Raw genomic sequence first — 26639 nt, 5'->3', positions numbered from 1 at the left:
TTAAACTGGTTTTATGGCACATTTTGTTTGAAGTCCTTGGTACGTCTCCAGTATGCGCTGAATGTGTGTTCCAAAGTGCCGAATGTGAGTCTGCAAAGCCGCGAGGAGCAGCCCAGGATGAGCTCAGCACAGCGCGGTAGCAGCTGAGGCCAGAGCGGCGTGGAGGGCATGGGGGTTTGGGGGGGCGGGGGGGCGGTGCGTGGAGGCCGTGTTATAATAAAGCGCCTGTCAGTGACAGGTCATTGTGCTCTAAACGGAGCCAATAAATATGTCGTTGGCGGCATAAGCAAAGATTCTTTCTTCTCTGGCTTGAGCATGAAATAAAATTGGTACAATAACCGTTGCCTGATTTTGAAAAGGCCTTGAACGTAGGGAAAAAATGAGCGATTCGCACATTGCCTGAGCCATCAGCGCTTCCAATAAATAAATCAATACGCTGGTCTGTATATGCACGCTCCAGCTCGGCTTGTCAGCCTTAAATATCGACTTCAATGAAGAATATGTCTCACTTCTCAGCTGGCAGTTTAGGTTCCTCTGCTCTCGCTCCCTTATGCAGAGGCGCCCGTAGCGCGCTCTCCCAGCCAGGACGCACTTTCATAAATCCAGCCTGAACACCTCGTGGTAAATGAAGTGATTTGTGAAAGAAAGGGTCTGTGTGTAATAGCTGATCCCATTGCTTTGACTTGTATATTGAGTTGGAGGGCCCTCTACATCTTCCTCGCTGAGAGTGCCGGGGTGAGAGATTGCTTAATAATGGCCATTCGCTTGCGCTCTTGGCCCCTCTCTGGTGTTCGGAGGCGAGAGCCTGGAGCATCTCTTCATCAGATGCGGAGTCAATAAGCGCTGATTTGACAAACCCTGCTGGAGCTGTTAATTGCCATGATTTTACTTTAGCAGAGGGGCGGAGAAGGTTGGGGGGGATCGATGCCAACATGTGGCAGCCCCTTCGCCAGATGCCCGGTGTCTCTAAACATCTTGCATTTTGTCTGACCTCATACTTAATGGAATGTTAATAGTCAATGAGCCCCATCTACGCCTGCCTCCGCTGAGCTTGGTAACACCCGAGCGCTTCTTCTGGATGGGGTGCCCTACAGATGAATGTGGCCTTCTTGTCCTTCAGGAGAAGATTTGCCCTCTGTTTCTTCAGTATAAATTGCAAGTTGAGTGGATTCAGAAATGCATGAGCCTTCTGGCTTTATGACTCAGAGAGTCAGTGGTTGCCTGGGACCCATATGTTAGGCTTTATTCATGTTAGCTGATTCCTGCTCCCACCACCATAATGTTTATAGACTAGCAGAATATCACTTCCCCCTCTTGAAATGTTCGCTCATTCAAAATTCGGAACGGCGCGGCATTTGAATGCGGTGTGAAAAGCAGCCAGATTTCGCTGTTCCACACTAAACAGCCAGTCTGTTGGCTCTCCTGCGATCCACTCCCGCCGTAGAGTCACATGTTTACAGACAACAAGGCTGTCAACAAGGCTGCCTATTTGTAGCCAGCAGGAGGCAGCGCATGCTGGAAAGTGAATATTTAAACTGCAGCCTGAACTGCAGCTCCTTCACCTGTTGTGGCAGAGGAATTTCAGTTGTATTCACTGCATCCACCCCGTATGTGGAAATTCATGTTTAGGACATTTCTCTAATATCAGAGATAATGTGCCATTGTTTCTCTAGGAAGTGGAAAAGCAGTGCCTATACTGATGTCTTTTTACATTTTTACAGTCATATCCACACTCCTGTAATTCCTGCTGTAATCTGTACATTATAGGTATAGGCAAAAAGTAATGGTGTATTTGAATGAATAGGTCCATGGGTTTGAATACCGAAGCGTTAATTATATATAGCTGTATTATCAGTAACCTGGGAAAGATCCAGAGAGTGGCCGCATCAGCATGTCCAAGGGCTGCCGTCTGCGCTGCATTTGCTGATTGGGAGATCCCTTCATTTCTCCATGTGGTATCTTTGCCTCCATAATTGAGAGTGCCAGCCGGCTTACTGTAGACAGAGCTTATTTTGATTTGTGGCAAGTGATATCATCGCACTCTGTTTATCTTCCCCGGCTGCAAGTAATGGGTTTACAGTGAACGGCGGGGGGAGTCGGGGGGGGGGCACGTGTTTATGTCCAGGGAGGGTGCTTATGAGATGGTGGATCTGCTGACAGCCAAACGGCCAGAGTCCCCCGTGTCACCTATGCAAGATAATGGCAGTCCAGGCTGGGCCGCCATGTCAGACAGGGAACATGCCGGTATGGGCCAGGCAGTGCCTCCTTCGAGTGCCAGCGGGGGGCGCCTAACCAGGGCCATGCCACGGGAAAGGGCACACGCACTGTTTGCTCTAAATAAATGGCATCAAAGACATCCCTTAATGTAACCCGAACTTTATTCCTGCGCTGATTTATTGTGTGCTTTATGCAGCGGTTAGCCTGTAAACAGCAGCCGTTTGTCATGGCAGACGGAAGCCCTCGCCAAGGGATCCTCTCCAGAGGCCTGGCCGTCCAGCACTGCAGATGCTTCCCACTTTAAAGAGGAGCGCAGGGAGCAGCAAGACATTATCGGAGGCAGGAGAGGGGTGGCTGGCGGGGCTTCGGCTGACAGGTGGGGTTAAACCCTGGGGGGGGATAGAGGCCTCCACTATAGTGCCTGAGGAAGCCTCTCCCAGCCCCCAGCCCTCCAACGCTCACTGCAGAGAAGCTGAGTGGGGCGTCCCAGTGGGCGAGAGGGATGAACAGAGACAGAATACCTGCTGGAGCTCCTGGGACGGGGGCCATTCACCTATAAAACGGCGATAAAAGCGTCAGATTCATTTTGCCAGGAAGGGCCTGTCTGTCCCATTGTGTGTTATCCCATTCATTTCTAAAGGCACGTGATCAAATTAAATACAGAAATGATTAGCAACATGGTTTGTTATATCAGCTCACACGCTTCCGACGAGCCTGGAATCAGTAGTTTCAGGTGTTAAATTTGCCCCTTTCTCCATGTTCTGTGCCTTTATTGGATTTTTGGTGTACCTTTGTGTCTTGTTGCCACAGTAATACATGAAAAGATGCGAAAGTAATATGTAAAACCCTGCAGTTAAGCTGTGGACAGTGTGCCTGAGTTAATACGTTTTATTAAGTTTGCATAAAAACTGTAAAAAAATTTGTAGCAGTGTCACATACAGTATTTACAAAGAGATACAGTACCTGTCAGGAATCCTATAGCAATGCTGTTTAGAAGACCACGAGGATGGTGCCAGCAGACCGCAGGCATCAGGGCCCTTTACGGCATGCGCCTTTGCCCGTGGTTCATATCTTTCCTTTATTTCTTCCTTATTCAGTGCAGCATCTCTGAAGAGCAGTTGTAAATTGCTGGCAGTGATCCTGTCTGGCTTAATACTTTGTAATACCGACTCTTAACACATCAAGCAGTTCATGCTTATTTTAAAGGCAAACCTTGAACATTTTGCAAATGATTTCTGTATATTTTAAAGAGGAGGCTGCATGCTTTCTTCTTTTTTATCGCAATTCTTCTCAAGTGGTGAAAGGTGGTTTTCAATGTTTCGCATGTAACCACATTTTAACTTGGAAGTTAATCTTTAATGTATGGTTTTATTGAATGCTACTTAAAAATGTTTCTTAGTATTTTTTTTTTTTTAAAGTTCTCTCTTAAAGAAGGTGCATTGGTATAACAAGCTTTCACTTTTTTTTTTTTAGTCCAAAACGTGCATTTTTTCATTACTAATGCCAGTCGACAAAGCTGAATATGATTAGCCGTGTAACGCACAGCGCGATACGGGGAGGGCGATAGCGGCAGATGTGTGTTTTGGGAACCTGGCTACAGCAGCCTCGCTGGGAGTCGGTGTTGTCAGCCGCATAGCAGCTCACTGTAAATAGCCCCAGGGCTCGGCTGCTTTATCGGCAGGAGCGTGCTCTCCCCGCGCCAGCTGCCGCTCCTTTAAAGTCGCAAATAAAACGGGGTGTGCTGCCAACGCCGCCGCCGCCGCATGGATGCCGCTGTAATCCTCATTTTCATAAAAAAGGTGATCACATCAGTGCTGACTGACATTGTGCACAATGACTTGCATCCGCTGAACCCCCCCCCCCCCCATTTTTGACTTACAGCAATCTTTTGCAATTTACTTGCGGTTAGCTGGACCTATAGATTATCTGAGCCACTGGGGGGATAACACATGTAATTAACCCTTATGCCCTCAGTATCTTAATTGCTGCAGGTTTTAGACGGATTCAGTCTGAATATCCCTGTTGTCAGACCAGAGAATTATTGTGTATCCTTGGGAATTTAAGCCGATGTTACAGACAGTTTCAGGCTTGAATATAATTGTTGGAAGATATATGTAAATAACTTACTTGTATATAACATGCATGAAATGGTGAATGATATATATCATATTTCCACTTTAGTGATGCAGTACAGACTGTGTATATCCCTAATATTAATTCATCCTACAGTATAGTAGCGATATGCAAGTGATGCATGGTAACAGCTTGCAGACCTTACATTTTCAGGGGGAGAGTTTTATGTCACAGGGAACTCGTTTGAATTATGTATGTTATGATATGTTTTCACTTCATCATTTTCCTTATACTTCTTTGTTCTGGACAGATAGTGGTCAGTGCTTCCCCTGACTTCCTACGCTCTCTTCTCTCTCACAGTCTCTGGATGGATTTGTATTTGCACTAAACAAGGAGGGGAGGTTTCTCTACATCTCAGAAACCGTATCCATATACCTGGGTCTTTCGCAGGTGAGTAACACTGAATGTCTCCCATTCTCACGTCTTCCAGTTCTGCATGGTGTGTAAACCAGTTTGTCCCAGGTTACAATTACATTGGGCGGATTGCTTTTTGCTTGTAGTCCCCAGTCCTGTATATTTACATTTATTTATTTATTTCATTTATGACTTTGCTTAGGTCCTCATCTTTTATAGTCCAGAGCTCAGTGCATGTCAATAACTGTAACAGTTTCTCAGGTCGACAGAATTGGGTGGTAACCTTGATTTGTTTGAAGACACTGTCCATGCTTATCTGTCTCCTCAGCAGCACCCTTCCATGGGTATTTTCATTAGACGATCTGTCGTCTTGAAGTTTTTCGGTTACCTAGGAAAAGTGAACAAAGTGTGGGTTTAGCGCATATAATTTACATGAGCAGAAAAATCGAAATCTCTAAATTTCTATGGGGATCAAAGGAAATGTTTTTGCAAAATTAGATCTGATAAATCAAACTGAGTTGAATAACCAGAGTGAAATTTAAATTAATATTAATTGATTAGTGATTTTTATCAAATAATTGATTAATTGTACAATTTGTCCCCTAAGCTTTGGAGTTATCTTTCTGGTGTTTATCTGCATTTTGAAAGGGGTACTTGTGGTGATAACATGTAGAGGTTCTTCTTGTTCTGTAGCTCAAGTTGGCTGTACGTGTATACAGATAATTATATATGACCTTAATTTAAGTGAACATGCTAACAATCAGTTAATATTCCTGGTGACAAAAAAGCTGTGTACAGCATAATGCTATTATTAAAGATTACGTTGTTGTAGTTAATTAGATCAGATTTTTTTAAAGCCTTTAAAATTGACAAGGTTATGAATATTTTGGTGTCAGACTATCTAAAGCAGATTTATATAAGAGGATTTTCACCCTTTTATTCAAAGTCTGGAAATTCTGCATATCAAATATATTGCTAATAAAGTCATTAGTTGGACTTGCACAGTAATTAAAGTCCCTACCTCCAAAAAAGTTTGGTAACTCCTTACATTAAGAGTTATCTTTCAGCACATGAGAGGGTAGCAATGCTCGACATTTGCTTTCAATATAAAAAGGAATGTCAGTTTTGATTAATGTACATTCCAAATGGCTACTAGTGACACTAAACAGATTTCATGGGCCTGGCTTACATATAGACAAATGTTGGGGAAACATTTTTTACTCTGCATTCTTTATGGATTTTTTTTTCATGTTATTATATATACAGGGTGTTCGGTTGCAAAATTGATTTCACTTCAGATTTTGGTGTGAAATTGTAATCTAATTTAAGGAATAGTGTGGGAAGATGAGTTAGCACAATCACTGAATATTATATTGAAGCACAGCAAACTTCCTCATAAAAAATATATAATGTGATGCTGAATCTAGGTAACATTTCCCGTTACAATTTCTTGTTTAAGCTCATGCAAGCCTCTTTTCTAGGTTTGACACATTTTATTGCTTTCAAAACTTTTAACATCACAGAGCTGCCTAATAATCCACAGCCACAAATATGAAAATAAAAGCTTGCATTGAAATCCTTGCATTTAATATTGTTCTTTGAAGACATGCACAAGTGTCTAAAGAAGATGCTGTTGCCAATTCCTTCTCACCCCAGCCAAAGCAAACTCCATCCCACAGTATCATTTAGTAGAAAACGAGCTTAGTAATATATAGAATGCAACTGCATTTTATGTTGAATTTGTAATTTAAATAACACCCGTGCCATCAAGTAAATGACAGTAAATGAAGAAGAAATGAAGCAAAACCTCTATAAATTTACTGTTTACGTTTGCCTAAATAAAAAGTGCCCATCTATAGTGTAAATATTATAAATGTGCCCCTTTATTGACAGTGCCTGATGATTATTCTATTATTATATGAGATGATGTAATATGACATAAAGTTCAAATGGTTATCAAAGCAAGGCGTCAGTTGTGTTGCTACACTGGTCCATTGTAGGGAAATTTTGCCATCCTGAAAAGTTTTGAGTTGCAATTTTCGATTCTTCAAGCATTCAGCCAGAATCAGCAAAGGGAAGGAAACAAAGACGCTGTTCTTATAGTTAGATTTACTGCTTCTCCTTTGTGATAATGGCTGCCTGGGGCAAAAGACAGCAGACACCAGATATATTGTCATGGATGTGTTCGAGGGAATTGACAGCAGTAGCATGACTGAGAGGACAAATCCCTCACAATGCAGCTCTCCTGACTGCGTCCTGCTGCTCGCTGTTTGTAAGGCTGGATAGGCAGAACATTTTACTTAAATTCATGAGTTACAATATTTGTTTTTTCCCCATTTCAATTAATATGAAGGTCTTATTACATACTTACCTATGTAAATTGTTGTCTGCTACATGAACAAAATTAATATTATCTACATTTTGTGTGCTATTTTTATAAATAACCTACACAGAATACATATCCTTGCTATCAGATGAAAAACATGTATCTCCCGAAATCCATTATTTCAGGAGTGTGAAACTACTTTTAAAAAAAAAACATATAACAACAAGACACCCTTACCAACACAAATAGACATGGCCGTCAGTGAATGGTTTAATGTTTTAAATGGACTTTCATGGATTGTTGTCAGCAAGACAAATATGTCAGTGTAAACCAGATACAAAATAATCTTGCTTTATATTCACAATTAACTATAACATTAATTAGCTAGCTGTCTAGCCATCGTTGTTAATTTATTTAAATATGTGATATAAAGTAATCCATGCAAATGACCATCATGAATTCACATGTTAAATGGTACAAACATAAACACTAGTTAAACAGATGAAAGGGGGAGCATGTTTGCATGGGCAACGTGAGATGCTATCAGTAGACAGGGGAGAATGGACAGTAAAATGTCACTGTTGTGAAAATGTGGACATAGGTGTTTCTCATTGGACAGCGACAATATGGCATTTCATAAATTCCTTGTTAGTTTGAACATTTTCCCACCAAAATGTTATGTAAGTGACTTTACTCCTTTCATAAAATAATGACAGGCTACCGATAAATTCCAAATAGTACAGCTGTGTCTTGGTAATTCTTACACTGTCTTGTCATTTGCCACGGACTTTGGCTAAGGTGGTATCTACTTGCACCCAGTCCTGTTAGAAGGAGCATCCTACAGTTACACTGAGGGGTTTTAGACTACCTGCTGTGGAGCTTCTGCATGCCAGAGCGCCAACTGATGTTGTCCTGCTCTGTGGGTGGGAAGCAGTGTGAGCCAAGACATTTCCTCACACAGGTGATTCCCCTCCCCCACACACTCATAACATTTTTATCGCTTTTTTGTATCATGGCTGCCAAAAAATATACCTGTTACTGGCTGTGATTAAACAGTGAAAACTATAAATAATCATAGGGAAGAAGAAATCACCCCGTGACCTTAACCAGGATCAGTGCTTGGAAGATGGATGGATAGATAAATAAAAGGAAATACTGCAGTCCACCACAGTACATTAAACGTCATTTTCATCATTTCATTCTGTAGGATCTGCTATACATGGCAAGGTGGTAACCCTGCATGTATGTGTGGCAAATAATTTTAAAGATTTTTTTGTCAGTTATCAAATCTATAATAGCCAACATGTCAAGCTGTTCTTTAGAGTGAATTTGACTCAAAATGCAGAGAAGCGAAGCCCCCTGATAGCATGGAGATGTGGCTAATGTGCGTTGATGGAGGCATGACGTGCTGGTGTGAGTGAACGCCTTGCTCCCAGGGGAGTCTTATGGGTGCTGGATGTGCTGCTTGGGGCCGTGCTGGCAGAAAGGTGCTAGCTTTCTTTAATATTGATGATGGTGCTTGACCATGTGTGTGCCAGTTATGATACACCCAAAAGAGGACATTCCCACAGCACTCTGGCCTGTGTACATCTGCATCTGTCTATGCATGTCTGCATGGATCGTGGGGCCTCTGTATCCTGAGGACCCTGATGACTTGGAGGTGGAGCCTCGCCGTCATGCTTTTGCAGCGCTCCTGAGGTGAGGGATGATGAGGAGGCTGCCTTGGCTTTAATTGAGATGTGTATGTTTGCTTTGTATAACAGATGGCACTGTGTGCTTAGGCTGATAGCTAGGAAAATAATAATTGCATTATTCCGGCCAACAGAATATTAGCTTTTGGATTTCGGCCATTTCAGCTGGTGCCCCTGCCAGTACAGCATATGCATTTGCATGGGTCGCGTATCCAAGGAAATTGATGCATCTGGAATAGCACAACCATCTGAATTTTCATCTGTTTTGAGAGAAATAGCCTTAACTCATTCCAGGCATTCAATAAAAAGACAGGAAGAAAGCTCCTTGTATTTAATGTGCACTTGAACTCTTTTGTCTTCAGGTTACTCCCAGCTATTTTTTCCTCAGTCACGGAAGGTCTTCTTAGTCACCAGTCTCATTCTGTCCCACACCAAGGTGCCAGAGCAATGCCCCACTTTTCTCCTTTTTTTATTGTTTTTTTTTTTTTTTGGGACATGTGAACTTAGAAATGAGTATAGACATCTGCTAGCCTTCAGTTGACGGCTTACTGCCCGCACACACACAGACACAGAGACACACAGAGCCACCGCAAAGCAGCCGGGAGCCTGATTGCCCTGCCTTTGCTCTCCAGAGGGACCAGGCGGCCCATGCTGACTCCCAGCGGCTCCTCTGCCAAGTGGCACAGACAATGTTGAATCCATTAGCATTAATGGCAAGTGCTCGCATGTCTGATCACATCTTTGTGGGGATCACTCGGCAGAGCTGATGAGTCCTCACCTCTTATGATATTCTTCTCCTAACATGACTCTTAAGTTTCTTCTTTGTCATCAAGAGATAATAGATAATAGATGACCATGGGCATAACAAACAGTGGCATGTGGCCTGTTTTCAATACCCGCAATGCCCTCTAAGTTACATTAAATCAAATTGTAAAGAAGCAATTAAAGAGAATCTTCAGAAAATTGTAAATTCTAGAAATTCCTGGCAGAAGAAGTGTGACAAGTAACTTCACACGTGGATCTGGCCTGATACTAAATGGATAATAAGCATTGTTTTATTTATGATGTCACAGAGTATGGGGGTCACCATTTGCATGAAGGCCCAGAGTAATGATATAGCAGGTGGGGCTAGGTTAGTGAGGCGCAGGAGAAGGGGTGAAAAAAGGTCACGTTTAATTGCATCGACACTGTGAACCACCCCCCCCCTTCCCCCCACCCCACATATCTAACACCTGAGCCGTGGAAGAGGCCCTGTCCAGCCCAGTGTAGAGTGCTGTCATTCTGCAGATCTGCTGGCAAAGCCACGCCTGCCTCTGTCCACATTAGTGATGGCATCCTTATGAATACTGGATAAAACTTCACTGTAAAATTTATAGAAAGTCAAGACCCCTGACCAGAACAGAGATGTGTTATCTTACTCTCTTTCCAGCTATTCATAAAAATTAAGATCTGCAAGGGTGTGCACTCAATTTACAGTTAAAACAGAATATAAAGGGAGTCCAAAAATTCAACAGCAATTGAACTGTTTGTGTTTTGAATATCATAATTCCGTAATTCCTGAACGCATGACTTTGGAATACGTTTCCTTCAGTCCGTAAATAAAGGTGCGGAAGAAGGGGACAAAAAATGCTGCGTTCAGGAGGGATTCGTGTATGACACTAAAGAACACAAGCAGAGGGAGGAAATGATTCAGCCGCCCAGCGAGGGACGTGGAAAACATTATCAATTCACAACATTTAAATTGATAAATGCTCAGAGGCAAAGACTACAAGGGCACTTTGAAAAGCAAATAGCGACCTGGTGAAGAAATTGATTTTTTCCCCCCCGAAAATGACTGCATGATGCATCATTTGACTGCACTCTGTCCAAGTGCTTGACAGAGATAATCTCAGCAATCCCACGGGTGACCTTATCGTGCACGGCAGGGCAGCTCTGTCTCGGCCTGCCTTTGTGCATGTCAAGGTTTCTCGGGGCGGGGATCCTTCGGGGAGCAAAAGTTTCCAGCCTCTCCATCTTGATATCGAACCAACGTACGCGGCGAAAGCAAGAGGGAAAAAAACACATGGGCAGGATATGAAAGTCAACACGCGTCTTAATAATTGGGTGAATGAATAATGATAAGCATATCTACAATGGATCATCAGGCGCGTCGGCTGTCATGTCGCCAGAGTTTGAAATAAGCACTAAATATGAAAGGGATAAGGGAAGAGAGTTAAAGAGCTGGAGACCTCTGGAGAGACTGAGAGGACGGCAGCACCACACTGGATAATGAACGAGGGGATGGCTGCTCAAGGTTGCCCAAGTGTTCAAATGGGTTATTTTTTATTGAAAGTGAAGTTCTGTCTGTAAGTAATATTTCTGTGATATTAGCAAAAAAATAACATGGAAAAACAACATTTATTGGTTTTTATTTTGCTCAGAGCGAGCGGTAATTATTTTATTTGCCAAATCGTAATAAAGAAGCAGTTTTGATTTTAGCTTAATTTTCTTGTTTGAAAAGCAAACTTCCTTACAGAATAGTGCATTTAAAAAAAAAAAAAAGTTTTACTAATCTTAGATAAAAGGAAGCTTCTTCATATTTCAGCCAGATTTTAAAGAAGGAAGCTTATTGTATATGCGACACATGCTGATGGACGTGTTTGGATTGTGTAAACAGGGTTTGTTGTTGTTGTTTGTCCAGTCTGTGTCGCAGGAAAAGCATATTATTAGCATTACTTGCTGGGTACCTGGCTGTTAGCAAGGGCATTTGGTTGGGTTGTGAGAACAATGTACTGCCACTGTTCCCTTTTACAGCGCCAACTAGGATAATTAAACATTGCTCAATGCAATATATACAGCAATTAAGGATGTCTGATCCTTGGGTATTGCACTCTAATTAGTAATCTGGGGTACGAGCTCTGTGGAGCAGTTGGCCGTGGTGACGTGGGTGGGAGTCGGGCCCCTGGGAGCCACACTTAGCTGTGCAGTGGCGCATCTGACGAGGAGTGTGACAGCAGGAGAGGTGACATTCACCTGTTGGGGAGAGGGCCTGGCCCACCAGCCCACCACGTGCCAGTAGACACACCTGTGCGCCCCTTATCTTCACCCCAAACCGGCCCCCTGAAACCCCACTTAACCCACAGATTTATATCCATCCTTCACATCCTTTGTATTCCGGCAGACATGGCTAATCACCTGTTCATCTCAGTCACTATTGGGCGGGGCCACCTTAAAGCCAACAAATCACAGCAGCGTTACATTATACATATGTATTTCAAACTGCTAATGAAACTGAAGCAGATTTTTATCTATCTATCTATCTATCTATCTATCTATCTATCTATCTATCTATCTATCTATCTATCTGTTCATGTTTTACATGATGCAAAGGATCGAATAAACAGGAATGTGGGCATCAGCTATCTATCGATGGCCTTCCGATCTGAGCTTGGTACATGCATTTTTTGCAGTGCACCAGTAATATCCTAAAAATAACTGAATCGATATTTTCATATAGGATATTGCAAATTTCATTTCACAAATTTGGATTTATGTTTAAAATGCGATGCTCTTAATTTTAAAATAATTAAACATATTTTTAACTTGAATTTTATGAAGTCAAAATAAATTTTGCTGACAGTAAAACGTTATTTGAGGGGGCACAAATATTTAATTACTACTAATGAAGTACAAATCATGAAAAAAAATAGTCGCAACTTGACAAAAGGTCACCATTAACAATGAACAAACATGAAATCAGTATTAACTTGTGTTATTCATGACTTGTTCCTTCAGTAGTTCACAAAGATTTACAGAATTAACAGATATCGTAATAAATATAGAAACTCCTTGGGATAAATTGGGATTCATTAACGATGAATGAACATGAGACCAGTATGTAGCTAAGACTAATATATATGTAAAAGATTAATACTATATAATTTGTGCTACCACATTTACTATGTGTAATATAATATGAAAAGTAGAGATGTACTGAGTATATTGCCTATCTATCAGTATTGGCAATGGTGAAAAATGAGCCTATATTTAGTGCTGATAATTCCCTTTAAAATGGTGACACTTATTGCTTTACAAAAATGTCTGCTGTGTGGAAATATTTTCATGTTAGCATTAAATGCATAGAAATGCATTTTATAAAAAAAAAATGCTCTGCTAAAGTTTCACGAGGAGGATCTACTAATAAACATTTTAACACAATAAATTTCATTGTTCACCTTAAGGCGAGTATGAAGAGTTTCTGAAAAACAAATCTGTTCCTGTAAAGAAGGCTGCAGTACTGCTGAGTAACACTAGTCCCCCAGTAAAATTCAGTGCAGACAGTGCAAAATCCCAAGGTTTGCTCAGAAAATTCTGGAGTTTATCACACTTGATGCTCAGCCCTTATCTGTTATAAATGGTATAAATACATTTGATATAGAGAATTATAAAATGTAGTGTTCTGGGACTGTTTTTGTATGCCAGAGTTGATATTTTCTTAACAAAAATACATACTTTTTCATATTTTTGGAATGTAATTTTTTTTTTAAATTTATTTATTTAGGTAGAGTGCCCCTTTAAACTTATTTAATCAGAACCTCCCAAACAATCGATATTAGTGTCAGTTTTCAAAAGAATTGGCTTTCGGTATCGGCCAGATATGTCATTATCAGTGCATCACTAAAATAAGACATTTATTTTAACTTAGTCTATTGTGTATATGATGCTTAGTGGTTGTACCTGTTACATTACATGTCTCTAAAAGCTGCAGTTTTCATCCACTAGCTGGATTTCTCTCTCTCAAGTTGCTTTGGAAAATAGACAGCATGCAGACTGGAATTTTATGGGGTTCAAGGCAAAGACATCTACCTCCAAAAATGAACTTACACAACAGTATAAGTTCAGCCTGTTTTTTAGGTCTCCATCCTATTACAGGGTCATTTGAGTGCCTGTAAACCTGTTTTGCCATGGTCTTTACTAGTAGTCTGTTTCTCTATGTCCTAAAAGATTTCCATCCTTTCAGAGGAGAATAATCATCATGGCATGCTTTGTCCACCACCTGCTTGACTGTAGGGATAAGGGTTAAGTAGGTGATGTACTATTGAATGTTTGATATGATGGGCCTGTAACTTCCGCACTTTTCCAACTTTGAGGCAGAAAGGCTTTGTCACAAATGCAACGCGGGCTGCGGATTTTTGTGTCTTCTTGCAACACTGCCACATCGGTTGGTCTTGGAGTGTTTAAATCTCTCTGACCAGCCATAGTTTCTCTTTCTCATTTTGCCTGTCGGATTTACAGTGGCATCTTTCAGTTTCCCTGTTAGCCATTGGTCCGTTTTCAGGGGCAAATCTGAAACAGACCGTATCTGGATGTTTTAATAAATGTTCTGTTTACACTGGATCAACTGTTCTCAGAGATATGCAGAGACTAACTTTGCTCTGTTCTTCTTGGTCTGGGAGATCTCTTATCTAGCATAGCAAAGTTACAAAGCTGGTTGATAAGTCCTTATGTTAATCATCAACGGAATTGCAAATAAATTCCAAATCCAGGCCGTGTTTTCAGTTCTCCCAGGTAGTTGTTTAATAATTACTGATTCTGGTTGGTCAGAGGCTTCACACCTGACTGACAAGTAAAGGAAGGCTGGAAAACCAGCAGTGCTCGGACCTCGAGGACCGTGATTTGAATAACCCTGCTCTAACATATATACGCATGTATCACAAATTAGCATCACTGCAATCCAATGAGCATTTGCATCCTTTTGCACATTACTGAACAAAAACAGTGCATAGAAAATAAATGTCACTTGTACATATTAACTAAGATATGAAACAAGTAGAAAACTTATAGCCATTGTTTTTGAAGACGTAAGAAAAGCATAAGATACTGGAAAACCTCAAACTTACATACCTCCATGCTTTACGTGCTGCTGGAGGTTCACTTTCCCACAATACAAAGCATATGCATCAAACTAAAGGCAACGTATGGAAATAGAAGTCAATCATAAGTTCAGTGCACTCTGATATGGCATATCAAAATGAAGGTCAGTTATTGCAAACAAAATACAACCTTCCTTCGCTGACCCAAATAAATCAGAGAGCAGAACAAACAGAATAAAATAGAAACGCTGTGCTGTCGTGTCCGTAACCAAAGTTCTCGTGTAGCGTGCAATACCGAATGATCAGAGAGCTGGTCATAAGTCCAGGCAGCATGTTTATTAACCCTGTTCATGAGGTGGTGACTGACTATATCATAAATACTTTGCTAAAACTCTTAACCCCTGGGTCTGGCAGTTTCTTAGAGCCCACTAGGTAGTCATTAAGTTCACTGCCTTATTTTTCTTCTTTTCCATTTGCTGCACAATGGGCTCCTGGCATTTATAGCATTTTCATTTTGGCAAGTGTGGGATAATACTGATTTTGCAACAAAGAGGAAATAAAGTTCTTTAACTGACATGCAAAATCTTTTTGGCAGTTTTATTCTACAGACTTTCATGCCAAGATGGAGTGAACAAAAGCTAAGTAACGATATCTGGCGTGTTGTCATTAATTAATTAATGAAGGTGTATTTATTACTTCTCAGAGCCATTACAGCAACTGAGAAAAACAGCCATACACTCACTTTCCACTCAGAAAAATCAAAATGAATAATACAGATGTACATAATGCATGCCTACATAAATAAACACACTGGCAAACAGGTATGGGATGTTGCACTTCCTTCTTTAATAAATGTTACTCATTAGGCTCAGTAATGTGATTTCTTTCTTTGGGTCTGGGCCATAAACCCTGGTAATAACCTTTTAGCAGGAGGCTGGGTGACACCTTAATGTTGAGTTTCCATCCAGATGGAGCAAAAAAAAAAAAAACTATAATCTCCCCATATATTAGGGTCTGGGAACCCATCATATGAGGATATAACAAGCTTTGATGAAGAATGGAAAGAGTTCCCATGAAGAATAATGCATCAGGCTTGACTCGCTGTGAAAGGGAGCAAGGAGTTGCTGGTACCATGTGAGGAGCCGATTCCAATTTCTCACACTGCAGTATAAGAACATCCTTGGATTTCTGTGAAGGAAGGTGAAGGAGAGTGGACTGCGGGAAAGACCGTAAAGACAGGCAGATCAATAAGACGGGCTTTAGCTGTGAAGCGGGTGGGGAGCTGGGTGTTCTCCAATCCAGCTGTCACTGCGTACGCAGTGGGGGTGTGAAGGCCATGCTTTCACATTACTTTGAACCTCTCTGCTAATTAATCTAAAGGAATATTCACCTGGAGAATGAAGCAACTTCATTATTACCTCATCATGCTCTACCCTCTTGACTGAGTCATGCCCAGCATCATCAAAATTTAAAGATGATTTATTAAGTTTTATTTGGTTTCTCCTTTAATCCAGTATTTGAATATTCCACCTGTCCAAAAAAATCAGTATAGCACTGCTGAGATGGGATTTAAAGGAGTTTTAAAAAGGATCATGTCTTGAACCAGCATACTCGCTGCAGGTTCTTCTCTACTAGTCTGATAAGAACATTGCATTAGAGATGTAACAGTTATGGTGAGGAGGCTGCTAGTGTAAGATGTAATATTGCAGGAATAAGTTACTCTTCTTCTTCTAATTATATTTCAGCAGTTTACTCCCTTCGAAATCACATAATGGGCCGGTATGATGGCTTTAATGGCCTGCCCTGTCGCCTCAGCCCTCCAGGAAGGCTGTCCCTGAATTGCCTGTAGAGTATGACCCTGAATGTCTGTGTGTATGTGTTTGTGTGCGTGTGCGCCCATGCATTTGTGTGCGCCCATGCGTGTGTGCCTCAGCCAACCCTGACCAGGACAATAGGTGGATAACAAAGTGTAATTATAACATTTTACTATTTTCTTTCTTAATTAAGTTATTAAACCAACACAACAATTAGCTGTATAAACCCAGGGTTCCCGTGGGGTCTTAAAAAGTCTTTAAAAGTCTAAAATTCAGAAAGTTAAATTTAAGGCCTTAAAATGTCTTTAAAATGCCCAGATTTTCATCCTAGGTCTTAAATTTAATTTACCCAAGTCTTAAAATTCTTACCTCCGTTCATTCCCAAAAAGCGTTGTCCGCAGAAAATAAAATAGTAAAGCGCTGTAAAACTAATCCGTTGGTTGTGTTTTCTGGTCTGCACCGGTGTCTGCGTGGTAATAAAACTACAAATCCCATTGCGTGATCACTGGAGCTAGGCAAACAAACAGTTTGAGAAGGGTCTGGCTGCTGAACGTGCACTTTCAGCCACTGACGTCAGGTGCACGTTCAGCCACAACAGGAAGTGCAGGGGAATCGAGCGCTAACTTAGTTCTTGAGGCCAATGTGAATGGTATGTTGTTTTATTATTTGTATTCCTGAATGATATAGTTACAAGTTTATTTCATGCCATACATTATTACAATGTAAATGTTTTGATGTAGTGCGTTAGTAACTTTTTTCTCTGATGACTGGAGTGAATTTTTTCAGTTAAAAGGCAACTACTAGCCAGTTGGCTCACGTTATCTTATTATAAAATAAGCACATTTCTACTTTTACAGAGCCTTTCATGGAGTTACCTTGTGAATGTCTTAGTTTCCAGCATATAGTTCTTAGTTGTTCGTGTGGTCTTGAGGAGAACGTTTCTCGGTCTCGTTATAGTAAGGCAAGGCAAGTTTTTATTATCATACACAGGAGTTATTTAATGTGCTTTATAAAAACAAGATTTTAAAAAGTTAAACCAAGACAAAAAAGCAAAATAGAGATGAACAAAAAACTTATTTGAATAAAAATTGCTTAGAAAATCTAAAAAATCTGATTAAAAGTGCAGTATGTCCTGCCCTGCTCGTCCACTCCTCCCATGTGCCACGTCCCCTAGTTAACCCTGTGTGGATTCCCTGTGTTTATCAGCTGTTTCCAGTTGTTTTCATTATCGCTGATCAGTCTGCAACGTAAATTCCACGATAGGCGGGGGATCACTATATATTTTAAGGCTTAAAGTATAAAAAAGTTTATGTATATGGTCTTTCTATATCGCGGATTTTCACCTATCGATGATGGGTCTGGATCCTCCGCCTATCGCAGAAGTTACGTTCCAGACCCATCAGCGATAGGTGAAAATCAGCCATATAGAAAGTCCATATACATAAACTTTTTTATAGTTTAAGCCTTAAAATACCACTCCCACAATGCTTTAAACACATGTGAACTTATTAAAACGCACTTTGTAAACACATATGATATGTGGATGTTGGGCTAAGGATATGAGTAATAAACATAAAATATGAGAATTTCTGGTATCATTTGAATGTTTCTAGTAATGCATCGTGTTGGTCTTAAATTTTACTCATAATGGTCTTAAAAGGTCTTAAAAAGCTCTTAAATTTAACTTACTGAAACCTGCGCGAACCCTGAAACCACATATGTTAGGTGTACTTCTGTATTTGTATTACCTGTATTACAATCTATATTAAGCCTACTCTGTAATAAGTCATCTAAAGGCAGCGAAAATCATGGGGCTGTATCTAACGCAAAGTAAGGCGCAAAGTGCAACTAACATTTATGAGCGTGACCAGATCCATTTCACTATTTTGATGCTGGAAAAAACAGACTTTGTGCCAGCGTGAGGCGGAAAAAGGTTGTCCTTACTCTCTAAATTATTCAGAGGCGTGTTTTGGGTGTAACAAGCAATAAACCAATCAGAATGGCAAGTCACTTCACCTTTAAAAGGCAGCAGCGCTATCTACTGCGGATTGCTGTTACAGTACAATGGCACATTTGCCCAGCAAACCAGATCGTTTTTTGGCCAAGGAAACGGACATGCTTGTGCACGAGGTGAAAAAGCGTGAGCCCATCCTCTATGGGAGCAGCACTCTTCCACCTAAGCTTTTTGAGGTGAAGCAGGCATGGCATGAGGTAGCAGCGAATGTGTCCTCATTTTCTGGTATCACCAGATCATCTGCTCAGTGCCGAAAGCAATATAATGATGTCAGAAGACGGGGAAAGCAGAAGATACATCTCACAATTTAGATTCCTTAACAGGCTACAAACGATTCAGCTCTTCTGTCAGCTGATTCCTCTTTGCCCGCGCTGCTACTGGCATATACTCCTTTGTTGTCATTGGCACATGCAGTTCAGCATCATGCCTTCTACAGTCCCCTAATGTGTCCTCATTTATGTCCAGCAGACCATGCCTAATTTAAAAAACACGACTCCACCGAGTGGAAAGCAGGTACAATATCATTTGCTATTTTGACGTGTGCGCATAGCTTGAAAATGAGCAATGCACTGCTACAGAACTTTTTTGGTGGAAAACAGAGCCCATGGAGTCTTCTGTTCATCAGATGCTTTCTGTATCAGCGGTGACATCTGTTAATGCTGTGAGTGTTGGTCTTCTATATAGTTAACACTTTTGAAGAAGTCTCTTTGAGGGAAAGTGTGCATCACATCCACCATTCTGATAGAGTAGTGTCATCACGGGCTTCCAGTGTGTTTCTCCAAACATTTTCAAACTAGTGTGCAAAAGCACATATTTGGTACCCTTCATGAATATTATTACTACAACTATCAGACTTTGTTTACCTTAGCTTTACAAATGAGAGCTAATTACTGTGACATAATGATGCCTCTTAGCACAGCTAGCTCTGTACTGTGACTTTAGGGAGATAGCGGGGGGAAATTTGCTTTGAGGATTTCACAAATGTCACTGCTGCTTTGTGTACGATGATGATAACTTCATCCATTTATTATCATGAGGAACACCTGCAGTTTTGTGTGGGGGACTCCGAAGCAGCCCATGGATAATTAGTAATGAATCAGTAACATAAAGTCCAGGAAGATGGAGAGAGTTATCCTGCTTGAAAGGGCCCACCTGATAAAATGTGGAAATGAGCAGTGAGGGAGAGTCAGAGTGGGGATGAGGAATAGGGTTCACTTTCCCGGCTTTGCTTAGAGGGCTGATATCAAGCTCCCTCCATTGGCTCTGTCTTCATATGAATGTATTAAGAAAGAGGGATGCCAGGCTTGGTATCTAACCCTGAACCAGCAGGACGCAAATACATTCATCAGACAGACAGTGGGTGGAAAGAAAGAAAGAAACACAATTTGCCTTAATGAGTTTTGCAAAGTTGTTGTAAGTGGTACAGTACAGGAGACTGAAACAGTGTGATGATTGAGTTTACTTTATCTTTTTAGTAATACAAGATTAACTTACTTTTTGTGCCTGAGTGCACGTCTTAAATTGTCAAGGAAAATTATATTTCGTTGCAATGTGTATTCCATAGTAACAATATAACATATTAACTAATATATCATTTTTAAATATCCATCTATCCATCCATAACCTCTTATTCGGTCCAGGATTATAGTGACCCTGAAGCCCATTCCAGGAAGTACAAGGAAGGTACACTCAGAGTTCAAATCACCATCATTAGTTGCCACTTTAAAACAATATAAAATACATTTTTGAATATGTCATTCAAAAGTTACTTTTATTTAATATGAGTGGTGTACATATTGCATGGTTAAACAGTATTTGAATTTTTTTGAACCAATGAAACTTGAGACTTACCACTACAAGTAATATTCTTGTTTATTCATTTGTAATGTCCCCGTGAACATGTACTAAAATGTTGTTCACAGATTGCTTCTTACACACATCTTACTTCTAGTCAAATCTAGCTAGCAGGTGACGTTTTGGCAGCAGGATAGTAAGAAAAATAAGTTACGTTAAGTTAATAAAATACAGAAACAATCTCATCCACTCCAGAAATGAATGTCTGGTCAGGGCTACTAATGAAAATTAACATTGAAACTTATGAAAAAACATGGTTTAGCACAAAACTGGTCATTTATTAAATGGTTCACTCTGCATATTTTACTAAATTTTGCAGCATTAAGAAAAAAGGCTAAGAGAGCTGCACTCCAGCAAGGTGTAATCTGGACATAAGTAGCTTGTTTCCACCAACTGGTGCTGGTGCCTATGCTGGGCCGATTCTGGCTTGATGCCTTTTGAGAACCAGCCTGTGTTTCCACCAGTTTCAAAAGAGAACAGAACAGAAATGTTACATAGGCAGAAGTGAGAGTAAAGGTTTAGTATCGTGCAATAAGAGTCTGCTGAAAACTAAACTTTGCAGGTCACCTCATGATCTCACTCAAATGCCACAATATTTCATTTATTCATCCTGTGACATATTTATGTGTTATTATTAAATCTGGCCAGCAGATCAGTCTTTTGTTTTTCAAAAATTAAAAAAACCATGTAACCTTATTCCGCTAATAACCTGGGAAGTTGTTTCGCTGCCAGCACCGGTGTTATTAGACTAAACTACAGACACTACTCTACTTACGAACGAGTTACATTCCAAACGGCTGTTCGTAACTTGAAATGTTCGTAAGTCGTTATTCAACATCATTTTAAGGGTATACGAAGGTACGAAAAACTAGGGTGCTGGGAGTATGCGTGCTATGCTGCTGCGCTGCGGGAGTAGCGGCCAGAAGTTGTACTAGGTAGAATTGGCGAGCAGAAAAAATATATATATTGCGGACAGGAAACGGGAGTCCAACGAACACAATTTGGACTTACAGTCCTCTCTGTTTGTATGTCTGAAAGTTCATAAGTAGAGGAGCGTCTGTATATCAGTTATGGATTGAATTTTCGGGGTTTTGATGCCATAGCCCGTCCCACTTTCGCTGATGTTACTGTGCCAAATTCTGAGCCCAGCTTTTCTGTGTTGCTGTGCTGGAGCTGTTTTTTCTGGGCCAGAGCCATTTTGCGGTGGAAACGCGTGGAACCAGTGCCAGATTGGTAAAAAGTCACCGGTACCGCATTAGTGGAAACGAGGCTAAGGAGGTGAAGCTGGGTTCTGTCTATATTTAGACCTGGGGAATACCCCTGGACAGGATGTTAGTCCATCACAGGGCACACATAAATGATCACATTCCAAGGGCTATGTAACACTTACAGAACAGAAGCATTTGACTGGGAACAAGACAAACTAAGTGAGCTTGTCCCACCTCAGAACATCCACACCTCTTACAGTCTTACAGGCTTTGAAACATAAATCCACAAGTCTCTGAAGTATGGAAGGAAACCAGAGCAGGCAGTGTGAATGTAACAAACAACGTCACATATGCAGAGCAGGGGGGAGAACCTACAGCCCAGGAGGTACAACACCACAATGGAAGCTACTCCATGCCAAGCCATTTAGAACCACGTAAAACTAATTTTTAGTGTTATCATTGTGCATAAAATTGTAAACCTTTAATGTCATATGAGATGAAATACATCCCTGAATGTATCTTAACATGCTAGGCCTGTGTTAGTCCCAGTCAACAAACTCACCCGACACCCACCTGCAACAGCAATGTCAGTACCCAGCCTCCCTAGGACGGCACCTTAGGAGAGGAGTGGGCTGAACCCATAAAAATGCAGCAGGACAGGCCTCCACTCCTCTTCTTAGTCCATTTTTTAACTCTAACCTTTAGAGACAAGAGTGCCTGCATGATGTATGACACTGCCATTCCTGGCAGGGAGGAGGTGATAGGGATTTGAAAGGCTGCGACCAGCATATCGAGTGAGAGTGTGGCGTGCTGGCAGCCCTTCAAAGGATATCTCATTCCATCGCATATGAGCTGGGATAAAGGCCGGGAATCGCAGAGGGTGCACCGGCAACCCTGCCACCACCGCTGCACTTAAGGTGCTTCATTTAAGTGCAAATGGCCGCCGTTTCGGAGGCAGCGAGAAAGCCGCTGCTCCGCTGTGCCTTTCAATTTCGTTTTGATCGCTGTTTGATCTCTGTTTCATGGAATGGTCACTAATCCTGAAACATTTACCTTCCATGTACAATATGACGCATCTGCTGATTGGTATGAATTTTTTAGGCCATAATGCTTGGTGCCTTGTACCGTAAAAGTCGTGCAGCTTAGCTGGGTGTCCGACAGAATTGGCGTTATAAACCTCTCCTTCTGTTTAAAACCCACACGAGGACCCAAACGCCTACCAGCCACTTTGACAGAATCGCCTCGGCCGACATGTGTTTGATCCAGAGAGTCAATACACTTGCTTTGTGTAAATATAACACTTTGATAGTCAGAGTGCTACTTGAGTACAGCACATTTAAATTCTCATGTTCCCACCAAATCAGCCGAGTGAGCAGGGAGCTCTTCCAGGCTGTCTCTGTCATGTCTGTCATGGTTGGGTTTGTTTTTGTCTTGAGGGGGGACTCTAAGGCGTTGATTTTATGTGATGTGGGGGTTTAAAATGGGCAGACATTTTAAGTGTCACTCTGTTGACACTTTGGTTTCACAGACTAGTAGCCTGAGATTCTGAGCAAAAAGTTCTGAGTCATCTGATGCAGGTCTACTGGTTGTGGTGCTTAAATCTGGCCTTCAGTTTCTTAAGGAAAGATAGCAGTATGGGTGGTCTAAGCGTCATAGTCAGACACAACAGCCCACTGTGATACATATGTAGATATATAACACAATTGAGATATAGTATTCAGAGACAGTATATTGTAGTCTTAGATTTAGTATTTTAAAAGGACTCTGCAGCCTCGATAAATGCTCAGTTTAAGATCCTCTCCTGGGAATCAGTGCTATGAGAAATGCTGCTGTCTTTGTGGAACATCTCATCTGCTCACAGGTTTACTTACAGAGAGCTCTGACAGAAATGAGGGATCATGCCAGAGGCCTCGTAGGATTTTTTCTGTTATAATTTGGAGAAGTTTGCAGTATGAAATCAGTTACAGCATCTCAATTCCCTCCTCCCACTACTGATATTGACAAAGGTCCATGTTATTTTTACAGTGATATAGATTTATATTATACAACCACAAGCCACCTGAGGTTACATGAGGTTGTATATATGTTGTACTTCCAGCTCAGACCTCTATAGTTTCATTTCAGTGGAAAAAAAATCAATGCCAAAGTGTGGTGACCAACCTTTGCTTTCAGTGAAAATGAATAGCTGTATTAACACTTCTTATTATCATGGCATTTCAGAGCTGTGAGCAGCATCGGTCTGGATCGATACTCTTTTAATGTAACGCAGAGCGAGATCACAGAAACCTTGAACACGTTTTTCATTTGTTCCTGGCAACCGAAACTCTCGGAGACTGGAAGCCCAATATAGATGGGAGAATCATTTGCATTTCTCATATGCCCATACAGTGTGCTCCATAATTGAGAATAAATTGAACATCACCTAAAAGCAATGGAAGGCTTTATCTGTGCTGGGAAAACCCATCATTCAATGAAAAAATGTCTTTATTTGTTGGTGTTTTCTTTGAGAGTCGCGTGAAGGCTTTTGAAGCCTTACTTTATATCATATCGGGCCAGAGAGAAGCTCTCACGGGCTGAGGGGCAGTCAGCACTCAGGAGTGATTGTTTTATTTCATTAAATTGTTTTATTTCATTGGAACAAGTTTTTCATTCCGTTCAATTCTGCTTCGCCCGGCGACAGAGGGGAAGTTGCTAGCTGATATGATGTTTCCTCGCTCTCGGCGTGGCCTAGCCCCACTGCTAACTGTAATTTACTTTTCTGTCTCCATTGCCCCTAGTCTGCCTTCTCTCCAGTTTGTTGAATGATGTGCTAATCCATTATATTCTTCAGACAAGTGTATCGACCAGTATAAACAGACTGCAGGGCACAGTCCTAAATGAAAGCCGTAGTTTCCCCCTGAATCATTTAACCAGATCCTGGAGCAAGTTCAGCACATAACAGCCTTTTCAGCCTGCTGAATATACATTAAGAAGCCATTAAAGCAAGCCTGTAAACCCCGGCTGAGGGGACCATGGAGATGCGTGGGGGCGTACCTCCCCAGTCAGGTGACCTTGCCAGTCCCCCCACCCCCACTTTAAGCATTGCTCTTTTAATGCTGCTGTATTCCCACAGACCCTGAAATACATCGATTCTCACACTGGATTCCTCATCTGCCAGCGTCTCCTTTATGATTTTGTTAAACTGAGGCCAGATGCTCAGTTCAGCCTTGGAGCTGATTGGGCTCTTCATAGATGCATGTGGGGGAGGGGGGGGATTGGAAGTGGAGGAAAGTGTATAAAAAGAGATTAAGCAGAAGCCTAGATGGGGTGTGATTACAACAGTGTGCAATGGGAAACTACAGTAATTTCACTGAACATGTGAGAATCTTCCTTCTTTGTCATGGGTTGCTGAGATCCTCCAGTAGAATGTCATAGGGTTAGTGTTTCACTATGATGTGAGTGTGTGTCTCGTCTGGTATCTGTGAGTGATACACCTGTGAGTATAAGATTGCCTGTGTTTTCTGTATGTGATTCGTGTGTCTGTATGCTGTTTCCTGCGTGTGTGGGTGCCCATGTGCAGCTCTGTGTAATGTATGTGTAAGACGCTGTAAATGCCGCAGCTGGACAGCAGTCTGTTATCAGCGCGCCCTGGTGGCTGTGGCTTGCCCAGCCTCACTCTCCAGGCTATGCTGTGCACTCTCAGCAAACAGATGCGTATCTCCTCTGATTAAACTCTGAATCCTGGACCAGATCAGTGTTTATTTTCTGCATTAGGTCCCCAGTCCCAACTTGAATCATGTAGATGAATAAGCAGGGTTAACACTATAAAACCTGACGCAACAGGGCACTGTGGTTGCAAGGTAACGCAACTCCCTATGCATTGTGATGTTCCAGCTGCAGCATGGGTTCTCATGATGCTCCCATATGCGGTGTGTTCTGCTTGAAGCACCCTGAGCAATCTCCCTGCATGCTGACAGCTATCAAATGAGCACTGCCCAGGCCTGTCAGGAATAGATTTGACATGAAATACCCAAAAAAGTGATCCAAGCGCCATGCTGCCATTTATGATAGATTATTCTGTGCAAGAACCCCAGTTCGATCTTAACATGTGTATTTATTTATTCACCTACATAATTATTTCAATTAGACGTCCCACAATATTAATGGGAACTGTCATTATATATTAAAATGTGTTTGCATATCATTAGTTCTTTGTGAACAATGATTTATTTATGTCTGGAATTTCATTTTCTGTGTGAAAGTTTTTTTTTTTTACTTCATTACTGTAATTAACAAGACATAGAAGATAGAAGATGTAAACATATATGTTTTAGTATATATGCACATAATTGGAATTTTACGATCTTGTTTTACTTTAATACTGAGTGGGTCAGTCATTCTGCTAGTACTAAAATACTGTACTGTACTGTACTATATTGTACTATAAAAGTAATTCAACTACTCCAGTGTACCACTATAGTTCAAATCAGTATGCAAATAAACATAATAAATATATATATATAAATAATTAACAATACTGTATTCAATTGGTAAGACAGTAAAACTAAGAAAACTGCCTACAGAATATCAGTTTCCATATTTAGATTTTAGTGGTGTTGTTTCTTAACTGAAGAAACAGCAGAATCTGGTACATAGCTATTATTTGAATTCTAACATCCTCTGTGTTTATAAAGAGCTTTTTGAATAGTGTTAAAAAAAACTTGCACATGGTTCAAAGCACTGATGTAGATCAGCCTTCATTGTGGATGGAAATTGCTCATGGTGCATCATTTTTTTTTCAGCAGCTCACCACTGTTTTGCAAGAGTTAATAACATGTGCAGCTCTGGAACCCGGTGATTTGCTTTGACACCACCATTAATTATTTGCTAATTAAGACATGTACAGTGATTCATTCGTTAAGTGGCATGAGCCACTTACAGCCTCGCTGAAGCTCTACGCATATTCCTTTTTAAACATTATTACTTAAGAAAAAATAATTAATACACTCCCCTCAATCTTTGTGCCTAGGCCTGACTTGATATGCATGGGGGGGTTGTCTCATCGTCTCTTAGGATGGAAATCCGGTTTTCAATTGATTTCTGACCCCTCCAGGACTTTTCACTCCCTCCCATCTGTTCCTTTAACAGTCTGATCAATTGATAAACAAATGAACGGCGGTGGATGGACTGCGTACGC

General features: G+C 41.1%; 1 protein-coding gene across 3 annotated transcripts in view; it reads left to right on the top strand.

Annotated features, from left to right (window-relative positions):
• Positions 1–26639, top strand: part of npas3 (neuronal PAS domain protein 3) — a 283122-nt gene that overhangs the window by 178315 nt on the left and 78168 nt on the right. For all 3 annotated transcript variants that reach the window (XM_023833583.2, XM_072699341.1, XM_072699342.1), the window contains exon 5: positions 4651–4740. In XM_023833583.2, coding sequence (XP_023689351.2) covers positions 4651–4740 — 90 coding nt within the window. The remainder of the gene's footprint in view (positions 1–4650; positions 4741–26639) is intronic.

The sequence above is a fragment of the Paramormyrops kingsleyae genome, chromosome 14, assembly GCF_048594095.1.
Source record: "Paramormyrops kingsleyae isolate MSU_618 chromosome 14, PKINGS_0.4, whole genome shotgun sequence".
Classification (NCBI taxonomy): Eukaryota; Metazoa; Chordata; class Actinopteri; order Osteoglossiformes; family Mormyridae; genus Paramormyrops; species Paramormyrops kingsleyae.
The sequence above is the reverse complement of the archived record's forward strand: the minus strand, read 5'-3'. Positions and strand labels throughout refer to the sequence as shown.